At 41.0% G+C, this 14,661-nt stretch overlaps 1 protein-coding gene across 1 annotated transcript in view; it reads right to left on the reverse strand.

The window, feature by feature from the left end:
- Window positions 1-14,661, reverse strand: part of LOC133049659 (ATP-binding cassette sub-family C member 4-like) — a 204,609-nt gene that overhangs the window by 147,950 nt on the left and 41,998 nt on the right. The window contains exons 9-11 of the mRNA XM_061133820.1: window positions 9,381-9,482; window positions 6,421-6,510; window positions 5,036-5,227 (exon numbers count right to left, since the gene is read on the reverse strand). Of these exons, the coding sequence (XP_060989803.1) occupies window positions 5,036-5,227; window positions 6,421-6,510; window positions 9,381-9,482 (384 nt within the window). The remainder of the gene's footprint in view (window positions 1-5,035; window positions 5,228-6,420; window positions 6,511-9,380; window positions 9,483-14,661) is intronic.

A 14,661-nucleotide genomic window follows, 5' to 3' on the forward strand; every position in this document is an offset into this window, starting at 1 on the left:
AAAGTATTACCCAGACATCACTGGATCATTTTTTCAAGAGGGTAGATAGAATGGAATCCAGTAAGGAACCAGAATCTGTGCCATCAACATCTCGTGTGAGTGAACTTGCAGCTTGCCCTCCATCTCCTATTGTTGATGATCCTTCAGTTCTGTCATCTTCCACCTCCTCTCCCTCTTTGTCAGTAACTCTTACCTGTTCACTCAATGCCAGCTCCTGTATGCTGGCTGTTGTACTGCACTATGGTTCTTTTAAAGATACTGTACTATAAGATTTAAAATGCTTTGTTTTTTGTATTTGCATTTGTTTTTTCTGTATTATTTGTATGAAAAATATTGTAAATCTATTACAGAACAGTACTATATAACCAATTGTATTAGTTGGGTACCCAGTCTAACTTTGTTGAACTTACAAACAAATTGGACATACAAATACACTCTTGGAATAAAACTCATTTTTATTTAGGGGACTTACTGTAAATGGTTCCCAGGTGTCATAAAGACTGTGATGACTCCTTGCTAATCAGAGTCATAGATGACATTTCAGAGCAGCAGCAAAACCTCTTAGAAACCCTCTGACCCAATGTCCTCATTTTGCTGCAGAAATGTCAGAGGTCCAGCCAGGAAACAGAACATGTCCAAAGTGACAGTGGGCAAGTGACAAAGCTGGGGTGAGGACTCCATTCTCTGTTGTTTCTGGGCCCTGGGCCTCCCTTCCTGCCAAAGAGGGAATGGGCAGAAGGGACCCTGACTCTATGTCTGGACTACGCAGAGAACAGGAGAGCAGTCCATGTTTATAAACTTCACAACACATACAGAAGAATTACTGTGCAGACCAGTCCTGCAGGGACTCTTCCCACCAGAGTCTGTGCTACACAGATGCCCCAGGGTGGGTGAAGCCCCGGACACTGCCGATGTTACTGGTACTGTCACCCACATGGCTTCAACAAAGCATCAGCCTCTAGGGGAAATGCTGAATGGCAACCACTGTTCTAGCATCTGCTCTTCTCCAGAGATATTCAAATGTGAGGGAGAAGGAAGGCCTCAACTTCACAAGAAAGGCAAGGTCATGAATGAACAGCCACACACTGGCCTGGGTCTCTGGGGTCTGATCTGGACATCAGGAGCTGGACGTGATTAAGGTAAAGAGGAAAATCTGTTTATTCCACATCCCACCTTCATCCTTCACTGGCTTTTAAAATATATGTTCTTTCTTTTAAATTTCCTCAATTGGGAGGCAGCAAAGAACTGTGGAAAAGCATGGAGTCTAGGGTCGTGCAGAAATGGATGTGAACTGGAGCTGCAAATGTTGAAAAGAGTCCTTTCATCTCTCCAAGTCTTAGTTTTACCAACTATAAAATGAACATGGTAACACTCAAGATACTCGTAAAGAATTAATAACTCATATACCCTATGAGCATGCATGTGTGCACGTGAGAGACAGAAAAATGCTGTGCACGTGAACTTTGAACAAATAAGAGTTACTGTTCTCACTGTTTTACATTTGCTTTTCCCCCTTCTTTTCCTACACAGTCTGTATACCATTTAATAAAAATCCAGTTCATTCCTACTAACTTGACATCATTTCTTCAAATACACAGTCTCCATTTAACAATAACCCAGGAGGGACTTCCCTCGTGGCCCAGTGGTAAAGAATCCACTTGCAAAACAGGGGACATGGGTTCGACCCCTGGTCAGATCCCACCTGTCCCACAGCAACTGCGTCCATGCACCATAACTACTGAAGCCTGTATGCCGTACCTAGAAAGTCCATGAACCTCATCTTAAGATCTCACATGATGCAACAAAGATCACATGTGCTGCAACTAAGACCGAATGCAGCCAAATAAATACATTAAAAACAATAACCCAGAAGAAAGAAATAGAAACCCATTAAATGGGCAATTCTGTTTTGTTTACATCATTCCAAAATGCTGCTTACCTCATATAATCTATGAAATTCAAGCCATTGTTCAAGCAAAATTTCTTATTTCCTTGCAAAGCAGCTTTGGAGTCTTCAACAACACACTTTTGAAAGTCTGTCCCAGCCTTTTCTTCACAATATAAAAGAAAAGTCAAATGTCCAAACTGCACTCAACAGACCCTGGGTGGAGCCCTTTAATGCTATTACTAGTGATTTTTATAACCCAAGAGAGTAATATAGTATTTTTCAGTATTTACTTTTTTATTTTCCCAAATTATATTTCCTATCAAGTAAGTTCAGTTTTCATCATTTATTCACTAATTCCATTGAAATCCCAACATACAGTTAAACACTTCATCTTACCATTTCCTGTGAAACTCAATGCCATTTCTGAAAACAGTCTCTCCTCCAGTGAAACAATGCAGTACAAAGAAGAAATTTTAAAGCATTTCATTTTCTTTGAATTATAAATTACAAGTAAAAGATGAAGTGGAGAGGGAATCTCACACAGTGAAAGGAACCAAGGAGGCATTAACCAAGGGCAGGGGCAGGCCTTCTATGGAGCCTGACTCCAACAATGGTGAAAGAGATTTCTCAGTAAGAAGATTAACAACACATAAACACAGACTAGTAGGCTGATGATATTCAGGAATTTGGGTTATTTTTCAGGTGAAATAATGTGATTTTTTTCCCAAAGATTTTCCTCCTTTAGAGAAAACTAATGAAATATTTACTGATTAACTGATCTGAGGTCCAGGATGTGCTCCAGAATACTCTGGGGTGGGGGTTGGGCAGGCAGGGCATAACGGTAGAGACGCAGCAAGACTGGCCAGCAGCTGCTCCTGGCTGAAGCTGGGGGTGGGTACATGAGGGTTTATTACACTGTGCTCTCTATTTTTATAAATTTTTGTAACTGTCCATTAAAAAAAAAAAAGTTAAAAGTGGATGAAACTTAACAAATCAAAACAACCCTTTCTCCCAAAAAAGGCATTTTGCAAGTGTTGCTATTACATCTGGGTTAAAACACCAGTGTATATGCATGCATATTTACACAGAAACCAGCTTAAAATATTGTTTCAAATTAAAAATAAAAAAAAAGAACTTTCACCAAACCTTACAGTTTAAACTAACACTCTCACCATTCACCTTTGCAACGAAAAGAATAAAACACTTAGGAGTATATCTACCTAAAGAAACAAAAGACCTATACATAGAAAGCTATAAAACATTGATGAAAGAAATCAAAGAGGACACAAACAGATGGAGAAATATACTGTGTTCATGGATTGGAAGAATCAATATGGTCAAAATGGTTATACTACCCAAAGCAATCTATAGATTCAATGCAATCCCTATTAAGCTACCAACGATATTTTTCACAGAACTAGAACAAATAATTTCACAATTTGTATGGAAATACAAAAAAACCTCGAATAGCCAAAGTAACCTTGAGAAAGAAGAATGGAACTGGAGGAATCAACCTGCCTGACTTCAGGCTCTACTACAAAGTCACAGTCATCAAGACAGTATGGTACTGGCACAAAGACAGAAATATAGATCAATGGAACAGAATAGAAAGCCCAGAGATAAATCCACTAACCTATGGACATCTTATCTTTGACAAAGGAGGCAAGGATATACAATGGAAAAAAGACAACCTCTTTAACAAGTGGTGCTGGGAAAACTGGTCAACCACTTGTAAAAGAATGAAACTAGAACACTTTCTAACACCATACACAAAAATAAACTCAAAATGGATTAAAGATCTAAATGTAAGACCAGAAACTATAAAACTCCTAGAGGAGAACATAGGCAAAACACTCTCCGACACAAATCACAGCAGGATCCTCTATGACCCACCTCCCAGAATATTGGAAATAAAAGCACAAATGAACAAATGGGACCTAATGAAACTTAAAAGCTTTTGCACTACAAAGGAAACTATAACCAAGGTGAAAAGACAGCCCTCAGACTGGGAGAAAATAATAGCAAATGAAGCAACAGACAAAGGAATAATCTCAAAAATATACAAGCACCTCCTGCAGCTCAATTCCAGAAAAATAAATGATCCAATCAAAAAATGGGCCAAAGATCTAAACAGACATTTCTCCAAAGAAGACATACAGATGGCTAACAAACACATGAAAAGATGCTCAACATCACTCATTATCAGAGAAATGCAAATCAAAACCACAATGAGGTACCATTACACGCCAGTCAGGATGGCTGCTATCCAAAAGTCTACAAGCAATAAATGCTGGAGAGGGTGTGGAGAAAAGGGAACCCTCTTACTCTGTTGGTGGGAATGCAAACTAGTACAGCCACTATGGAAAACAGTGTGGAGATTTCTTAAAAAACTGGAAATAGAACTGCCATATGACCCAGCAATCCCACTTCTGGGCATACACACTAAGGAAACCAGATCTGAAAGAGACATGTGCACCCCAATGTTCATCACAGCACTGTTTATAATAAGCAGGACATGGAAGCAACCTAGATGCCCATCAGCAGATGAATGGATAAGGAAGTTGTGGTACATATACACCATGGAATATTACTCAACCATTAAAAAGAATTCATTTGAATCAGTCCTAATGAGATGGATGAAACTGGAGCCCATTATACAGAGTGAAGTAAGCCAGAAAGATAAAGACCATTACAGTACACCAACACATATATATGGAATTTAGAAAGATAGCAATGATAACCCTATATGCAAAATAGAAAAAGAGACACAGATCTATAGAACAGACTTTTGGACTCTGTGGGAGAAGGTGAGGGTGGGATGTTTCGAGAGAACAGCATTGAAACATGTATATTATCTATGGTGAAACAGATCACCAGCCCAGGTTGGATGCATGAAACAAGTGCTCGGGCCTGGTGCACTGGGAAGACCCAGAGGGATTGGATGGAGAGGGAGGTGGGAGGGGGGATCGGGATGGGGAATACATGTAAATCCATGGCTGATTCATATCAATGTATGACAAAAATCACGACAACATTGTAAAGTAATTAGCCTCCAACTAGTAAAAATAAATGGAAAAAAATAAAAAATAAACTAACACTCTCATTATTTGAAATTCGAGTATATGCAACTCAGTAGTAATTACTCACCTCTTCCAAAGCACAAGCCCTTATTACTTCTTCATATCGATCCTTTCCATATTTCTTCCCAAATAAAATGTTACTCTTCACAGTTCCTGAGAACACCCAGGGCTGCTGAGAAACATACGCGATCCTCCCGTGCACGCTGACCTTCCCCTGGCTCGGGAGTAGCTCTCCCAGCAGACTGCTTAACAGTGATGACTGAAACAGATGGCAACACACACACATATACAGGGAGCACTCAGGATGGAACACGTCCTGCAGTACAGCCGACCCCACCCTAGTGCTTGAATAAACTATAGAACTGTTTCCTTCAGAACAGGATAAATACAGCCCTCGCAATTGGGACAAAAAAATGGAAAATAATACCATAGGTCAATGAAAATAATGGTTGATAAGGAATATTAATAAAACAGTCCAACAATCTATTCTGCCCATGTGTTTCCTCAAAATGAAGTGCTCCACTCAGCAAAGACTAATTAAGAACGTTTAACATCCTTCACTAGAGAGCAGTTCAGCAGGACCTTTTTGCTCATATATCTGATGTTTAATCTAATTATTCCTGTATCTGGGTATCCTTTCCTTGACAAACACTTGTTCCTAAAAAGCTACCTGTGAAGAATATATCCAAAGATGATTAATTAAAAGAACTCTGAAGTGAGTTGTGTCCGAAGAGCAAAAGTCCCTAATAGAGGAAATTACCCTCTAGTGTATATATCCCATGTTTAGGTTTCTGTATTTTGTTATAAAAAACACAGGAGATTAAGTGCACATGCATGCTTCCTTCAAATCTCTTACAACACACAGAGTGACATGTCTTTGCACACATCATCAGTGTGTTCACCACACTGGGCTGAAATAATCTGATTGCATATCTCACCCTGGAACCTGGTTGCCTCTGGAGGGCAGAGGCATTGGGGTCTGGTTCACGTCTGTATTTTTAGCTCTAGCACATGGCTGCACGTTCACTACACGTGCACTGACAGGACCAAGTCAAGTCACATGAGGAAATACTAGGAGTTTCTGGGAAGAGCCTTCACCACCTCCAGACTTCCTGGAGGGGCCACTGTGACAAAAAGAAGCCCCCACTGTCTCCGTTCATCCTGCATTGCTGCCACATAAATAACTTCCTTCACTGAGATGTCCAAATTATCCACAAGCAGTTTCCAACTGTGCCACATGAAGCACTAAGAAGGAAAACACAGTGTGCAATTATCCAGATTTATTTGGCCATGAAACCTTACAAAACTAATGTTCAGTGGAACATACCTAGAGAAACACCATTGTAGATACACCCAATTCAAACTGTGTTACACACAGCTCTGGGATCCATTCTGAGACCCGAACAGGGGCTGCGGCATTGCATCAAGCTGCTGAAAGGCATCATGACTTACCTTTCCTGATCCCACAGGTCTGACCACAGCCAACAGTTCACCAGGTCTGACAGTAAAGGAAAGGCCTTGTAGGGTTGGGGTTCCTGATGCCTACAAATTAGAGTTCATAAAAACATCCCCATTTCAATACAGTAGCACAGATTGCTTCAGAAATCAGAGAAAATAATACAATAGTCATTGAAATGCTAACATAAGCCACATTTTTCTCCTTTCTGTTTTAAGATACTGTGTCCTGGAGGCCTTTCCAATCCTGTCTCTTTGAGGGTTTGAAACAGTCTTAGTTGCCTTTAGGAAGATTCTTTCTTTCACCAGATTTCCATATAGACTCAGCTCTAGACACCCACAGAATGTAAGGAGTTGAAATGATAAGGCACCTATTTGAAATGCAAACTGCATGAAGCATGTTAGTTGCTCGGTTCAGTTTAGTTGCTCAGTCGTGCCCGACTCTTTGCAACCCCACGGACTGCAGCACGCTAGACTCCTCCATCGATGGAATTCTCCAGGCAGGAATACTTGGAGTGGGTAGCCATTCCCTTCTCCAAGGGATCGTCCCAACCCAGGGAACAAACCTAGGTCTCCTGTATCATAGGCAGATTCTTTACCTATTGAGCCACCAAGGAAGCCCAACACAAATCTATCAATAAGAAGCTAGAGAAATAATTTTTAAACTTTTCCTCTCCTTTTATCCTATCTAACACTTAGGGTTTCTATTTTACTATGTTTTACTCAGTTGTGACAACAAACAATAAGCCACATACAAATATAAGCTTCCTGTCACCATCCCTCAACAGTTTGTAAGAACAGCACACTGAGTTCTCTCCCTGTTCAGGCTTCAGGATTGAATCAGACACTGTTCTTCCATGATGAGAAGAGGGCAGCACTGGACATCTGAGGGAACTGACCCTTCCTGGTTATCCAGGGTCAAAGGGTGCTGACTCAACAAGGGTCATCAGTTGAGCCCCTAATCTGTACCAGAAACAGTTCAAAACCCATGTCCCATGGAGAAATGAAGGCTCTGACAGGAATAATTTAATTTTATGAGACCAAATCCCATCATTTCATGAATGAGATCTGAGACCCTGAAATCTTCCCCCATCTGCCCACCTGGCTATCTAGGGGAACAGGTTACAGTACTCACATTTATCTCCTGCCTCCCAGCCTGGCAGTGACTTCATTCACACTCAGCTTCTCCCAAAAACCCCAAAGGCTGTGCCCCTCCCCATCCCAAGGGCTTTCTTACCCATGACCTAATCTGATAGCCCCTAATTATTAATGATCCCAGCAAGGAGCACAGCCTTCCATAGGCAATGCCAGGACAACAGAATAAGGTGATCCATACAACAATGAAAGCTGAACAGAAGTCTGAGAACATGTTATTAAGTTCTTGAAAGAAGAATAAAGTCGCTCATTTTAAAATGCTGCCTAGCTTGGTAAAAAAAAAAGAAATTTGAAAAAGCGTCATACAAAGTATGTGTCAGCATTCACATAGAATCACCTTTATAATGGAATTTTGGTGGTGCTTTCCACAAATGCTTCAAGAGTATTCTGATGAGAAACACCAAGTTGGAGGTAAATCTACTGTGTTAAAATAGGATAAGCTGTCAGGTTAGGTCAGGCACCTTGGTTGAGTTTCCATGTGCAAAAGGTACAGGGATGTGGTTTCATATATTTGGGAAATTACTACTGTGTTGTCAGCGGGGATGGCAGGCACTGAATTAGAAGTAGGTGAACACAATACAGGTGGCACCACAGAGTCACAGGCATGAAAGACAGGCTGAGTCTACAGTGTCTGGACATGTCCTCTGTGGACCCCACTCTGACAATAGCTGGTTCCTGGGCTCTGCTCTGGAGGGTGGACCCTCTGATAGAGACACCTCCCCCCTGAATCTCTCCAGCCCTGGGGGAGGGAACTGCTTCCTGCCTTTGCTAATTTCTGGGCTGTCTCACTCACCACTATTTTGCCATTCCTGCTTTTTTCCCCCTCTTTCACTATCCACACAACTAATTCTCTGCATAAAATTTCCTCTACCACAGTGTGGGTTCAGTTTTCCTGACTAATCTACACCGATATTGGAGGATATGAACAGAGGACCAAGGACCGGTTACACTGGGTGTGCAATACTAACTGACAGCTTCCTAACAGCAGATCTTGTATTGTTTTTGCCTGAATGTCATAAATAAATGAAGTATTGTAAAATAACCAGTTCTCCCTTTCAGCTTGCCATGCAGTACAACCCTTTAACTAGGAATTACTGGGGCTCACTATGCCCACCTGTTGTCTCCTCCTACCCCGGCTGCCACCAAAGTAGCCAGAACCATCCAGAAGCTTAGGATGGAGGAGACCCCAACCCACCCCACAGCAAAGATCCCAATCATGGCTTCATTCAGTATATAATAAGGTGATCTGATAACATAAAGCTAAAAAATGTACACTGATTCCTCACCTTTAACAACTGACTAGGTATACATCATTTAATCTGTTACACACTTCAGTATTTTGTCTATCCAAATCTAACATTACAAACACAGGTACTTTTTTTTACTATTTATTTGTTAATACTCATTTTAAATTTATTTATTTATTTATTTATTCGGCTTCAGCTGCAGCATGTGGGATCTAGTTCCCCAACCAGGGATTGAACCCAGACCCCCTGCATTGGGAGTGCACAGTCTTAGCCACTAGACCACCAGGGACATCTCCAAACATAGGTACTTTAAGTCCAAAATGTGCTAATACTTTGAAAGCTCTTTTGAAAATGAGATAGAAACATTTCAAAGGTCTTGGGCTGATTTTATAGTTAATCTCCATCAATAGCAAACCTTATTCCAGATTTTGAAATTTTTATAACATACTTTCAGTAAATGAGCAAGTCACATTTTATACCATGTTTAAAATCTCAAAATTCTCCAATAAATTTATGTCACCAGGAATCTGTTAGCAATCATGGAGGATTTTTTACCTTTTCCCAAAAAGCAGTGAAATCTTGCACGTTCACCATCGTTTCACCATCTGATGAAAGCTGAGGGTTGTGCTGTGATATTTCATCAAGTAACAGAAAGTTCTACAGAAGAAAAAACAGACTGTTAAACTGTAGGGACAAAGGACAAACAAAAACAACTGCAGTAAAAAACTTTATACAGCCTACATATTATTTTGCCAACTATACTTAAAGTAGTGTTGGTTCACATCAGAATATATTAAATAATATATAGAATAATATACACTGACTCAATGGACATGGGTTTGGGTGGACTCTGTGAGTTGGTGATGGACAGGGAGGCCTGGCGTGCTGTGATTCATGGGGTTGCAAAGAGTTGGACACGACTGAGCGACTGAACTGAACGGAACACTATTATTACAGCATACAGTATATATAATCATATACTATGATTCATAGTATAATATAGTATAACATTTTATATACTATAAAATAGTATATAATCATAGTATATGATTATACATATATAGAACATATATATACATATGTGTGTATATTTATATAAATTTTATATAAATAAAACAAAGAGTTCCTGGTCATGAGCAAAGGTATAATTTTCTCAGCAAGTGTACTAGCTCCTTCTTAAAGAGAAAATAAAGCTCCGAACTCCAGCACATTTAGAACATGGACGTTTTTATTGTTTAACTTTTAGTTACTAACAACAAACAGGGGAGTTGGTAAGAACTGATTTCATAAATATTTACTGAGTCCCACTATGTGCCAACCGCCATGTGACATTGCTAGGAACACAGAAAGGAAAGCCATTCCCAGGCCTTCAGGAATCAGGTGGCACAGGGCAGGCCAGAAACACAAGACCAGTGAAAATCCCAGTTCTGCCTGTTTGCGTCATGACCTGGGCACTTAAGTACACTCTGCTTTTCTCCTCATGCATATCAATATTATTGCTTTTCATTAACTATCGCATAAGTCATTGTTCAAAAAATGAAGTACTCTTATTAAGTTTCTATCTCTTAAAAATTATTTTAGAAGCATCTTTTCACAATCACTGTCTCTTCTCCTTAGTCGCTGCCCTCTCTCCTCCACAGTAGGAATGGCCTTACCTTCCACTTCTTACTCTTTTCACAACACTTAGCAGCCATTCAATGCAACTTAACTGAATAAAACCAAGTCCCAAGAACCACTACAAGGCTAACAGAGGCAAGGAAGTATTCTCTCTTATGAGATTCAGAGTTGTGCCCTGGTGACTAGACTTCTAGCCACCAGGACTGTGGGGAAAAAAATTTCTGTGGTTTTAAGCCACCAGGTTTGTGGTACTTTCTTATGGCAGCCCCCAGAAACCCATACAGAGGCTTACAAGGAATTTTTCATGAAGGAAAAACAAGCTATTGGTATCAGCAGCTTTAACATGGGTAATTCTAGGACCAACAGGCAAAGTGAATCTAACCAATACAGGGGGCAACTGAAATAAGCAGGTGAAGATGTTTGAGAAAGAAAACAACACATGAATAGTAACCTACTACTGTAAACATAGACACCCTTCAAATACTTGACATCCTCATCTATCACAGCCCACAGCTACAAATGTGATTGCAACCTTCTATTAACACTTCAAAAGAACAACTGGTAAAAAACTGAATGTGAAAACCTACCTCTGTGCAGGAAAAAGAAGACACAATCCTTGCATTTCTCTCAAAGACTGACTAATCATTCCCTTATCCTCTCATCCAGGCTTACTGAGAACCTTAGCACTGGGCACAGCTACTCCTCCTCGCCCTGAGCCCATGTCCAGCAGGAGGTAGGATGGACGGACTGTGGTCTGAGGACTCCTCTGCAGGCTCTCAACCACTGCAGCCGGAGTTCTCTCTCCATACCACCTCACCCATCATCAGCCAGGTACCAGACCTTTTCTGTTCTGCCATAGCTCATCCCTCTCCCAATTCTCCTTTCCTCTTGAAACAACATAATGCCAGACTCTCACTTGCTATTAGTCATTTCCAATACTGATACTTTTTCGCTAGTTCCTTCCCCAGCCCTCCCCAACACCACTCCCTACTGATCAATTTACAGCACCTCTGAGAGAGTTCACCGTGCTTAACACCCCCAGAGACCAATCAGTACCTCAGTCCAAACTCCCCAGATGGCCACTGCCTGGACACCCTGAGTACTAACCCCACTCATTCTTTTAGCCCATCTCAAACGCTAATTCCTCCTAGGAACCATCTCAGGAGAATTCAGGCTGGTACTGCCCCCCTTCCTCTGAATTCCCAAAGAAATAATAAGTCACATAGAAGGGAGGCACTATGTCATTCACACTTACACAGTCCCAACTCCAACTAAGACTGAGATGTGCACAGAGTTTGCCCATCATGGATATCAGGCAAGATAAGGAACAAACTGTAAGGGTGATTCAAATAATTCCAACCACTGACTGCATGGCTACAGCCTTACATAGTCTGAACTAACACAGCAACAAGCTAAAGATTATATGCAATGTTATACATATTGTCCAGAGAGAATCAAATTCCAATTTCAGCTTAAGCATGCTACCAAGACAAAAAGCTCAATATTCAGTGTGCACAGTAGAATAGAAAGTCCCCACTTTAAAAAAAAAAAAAAAAAAAAAAACAGAAAGAAAAAGTATGCCCTAAGTGAGGAATTAAATCTGTTGAGCTGTTGTCCACAAATAATTGGTCTAAGTAGGGCAAAAATCACAATCTTCCAGGGGTTAAATAAGACTTCACTCAGCACATGACCAGCTTGTAAAGGAGCCAGAAGTGCCGGCTGGATTTTTCTTCAGGACTCAGGCTGATGAAGAAGTTGAAATTAAACAACCATTAGAACCATGAAGTGCAGACCAGAACAGGTCATGCGGGAAAAGTATCAACATCAGAACTGCAGCCAAAAAGTCTGACTTCCCGGTAGCTGGTAGGGGAAACCCTAAGCAGCTTTGTGAACAATATAACCTGAGAGACAGATTTTACTAGCTGTAAAAGTCACTTAAAACTTTCCGTGTCTTAAAGTCAAGACAAGATATTTATAATCCTATTGTAGTTGTTCAATGCCAAGACCTTCGGTACCCGTTCATTGTTAAGAGAAAAATAGAGGAGGTTCTTGGGCCTATAAGGTCATAATAAATCATTCATTTTCTGTACTTGTAAAAAAGGAAAGTGAAAAGCACGTGTAAGAAAGACACAATATTATGCAGCCACAAGTAGGTCTGCCCATGGAGATGGACCACCGCACTCCCTCCAAGGTAGATAAGGGTGGTGGGTTTCCTTCCTAGGGCTCCCAAATATGTCCTGAGTAGAAACCCTGGATAATGAACCATCCAGTCTACTGAATCCCAGGCTGCAGGAGGCAGTGGACGGCAGGGCTCAACACCACACTGTGTCCTAAACTCTATATGCCCACCATGCCTCCAGCCCCTCTGTGGTCAAATATCACCCAGTTCTGACCACCTAATCAGTAAACTCAGCTGACCTTTTCTTCCACCCCTGCTGCCCTTTTCACCTTCTAACTGGGCATTAACACATCGGAGTGAGTGGCAGGGAAAGGAAGAAATCTGAACATTGATCAGCTAATTATATTTATTGCCTAGTATATGTTAGGAAAGGAGTCAGAATCAGGCCAATGGCCTGCCAGTGGGGTGGGTCTTATAAAAAAACACTAGTGTATTTCAGCCTTTCTGAAATTCAAAACCAAGTTCAAGCTTTTCTCCTCCCCAAACTTGGTCTTCTTCTAGTATTCCTTATTTTAGTGAACCCAGGTGATTTGCAACCCCCAAACCCAAAGCGGCTGGAACCCCCTTCCTCACCCCATACCCAACTCAAGTCATGCCCTGAGTGGCTCTCAAATCTGGCCAAGACTATTTCACCCTAAACCAAACCACATCATCTTGTCCTGACATATCTCCCTGCCTCCACTCTAGGTCCCCACCCCACCTCCCTGCCCCTTTCCCCAGGCTGCAGGCAAGCTGAGCTCTGAGATGATAGAAACCTTAATGTTTCCTGTAGGGTCCTGTAAAGTCCCCTGCTCAGACCTCTAACTCTGTACTCTGCAGTCTCAGATATTTTTGGTTCCTCAAAAGCACAGATCCCCTTCGTGCACTAAAAACCTTTGTCACATGACCATCCCCAGGAAAATGCAAAGCATCAGCCTCCCACCTCCTCGAGCCCCACACACAGAATTCTCCAGGTAACTTCCTCAGCCTTCCCAGGAAGCACGAGCTCCAAAACTGCACCAGTGACTCTGCAAAGCACCTCACGGCACCTTGAACTTTTCCTTCCAAGGACTAATAACAAACAGATGTGCATCCACAGTGAGTTTCACTATTTGACTCTTTATTAAGCACCCACTTGATAAAATATAAATTCTAAACAGGAAAGATTCTTCTGCATTTGATTACCTGCCACGATATATATGCATCAAGCCTGTGTCAGGTTTCAGATATGTACTCAGTTACTAAGTAATGAAATGGAAGAATAAATTCCAAATTTGCCCCAAAAATCATCTAGAATTACCAAGACATGTTTTCCTCTCAATTGATTTTAGTTTTTAAATGATCGAGACTTCTTTTATATTTGCCAAAGTACATTTTGGTTTTGTGTGTGTATTTTCTACACCTGTGATAATGTTTCCAAGATGTGGCCTATATTTCAGGTACACAGGAACATCGACTAAAGACATACATACTTTGGGCCCCAGGTAAGACTGAATGAATCAGAAACTCTAAGGTGTGATCCTGTAGGTTTAATAAGCATTCCAGGTGATTCTGATGAACCAGGAACTAATTCTTTTAAAAGGTTGTAGAAATTACATGGGCTGAAAAAGGATCTATGATCTAAAAGAAAAAAAATATATTTTGCTAATTATTTCAAGCCACCACAGAGCAGATGGCCACGTTAACACCAACAGTTCTCACCATTCTTAACTGCAAATATTTGTCCTGTGTTTACTGAACACAACTACTGCCAAACAGAACTCTAAATTCCTAGGCCACCTTCCTGCCAGAATCTTTATGGACCTGAGGGAAATTTTAGGTTTCTTCACAAAATCTAAGGTGTTTCCTTCAACAGTACCCAAAGTCTCCTGATGAAGTCAGCCCCAGGAAAATTCACAGTTGTCCCCAGGTCATAATTTTAATGTTACTGTGCACAACTCCATGAGAAGGAATTTCAAGCCTGAGACAGCTGAGATGCATGCTGGTGGAAAAGGAATGAAAAATCCTACCCAAATATTTGAGCCCAATTCCCTGAAAAACCTTCTCCAGGACCCCTTTCGT

Source organism: Dama dama, chromosome 30 (assembly GCF_033118175.1).
Source record: "Dama dama isolate Ldn47 chromosome 30, ASM3311817v1, whole genome shotgun sequence".
Classification (NCBI taxonomy): domain Eukaryota; kingdom Metazoa; phylum Chordata; class Mammalia; order Artiodactyla; family Cervidae; genus Dama; species Dama dama.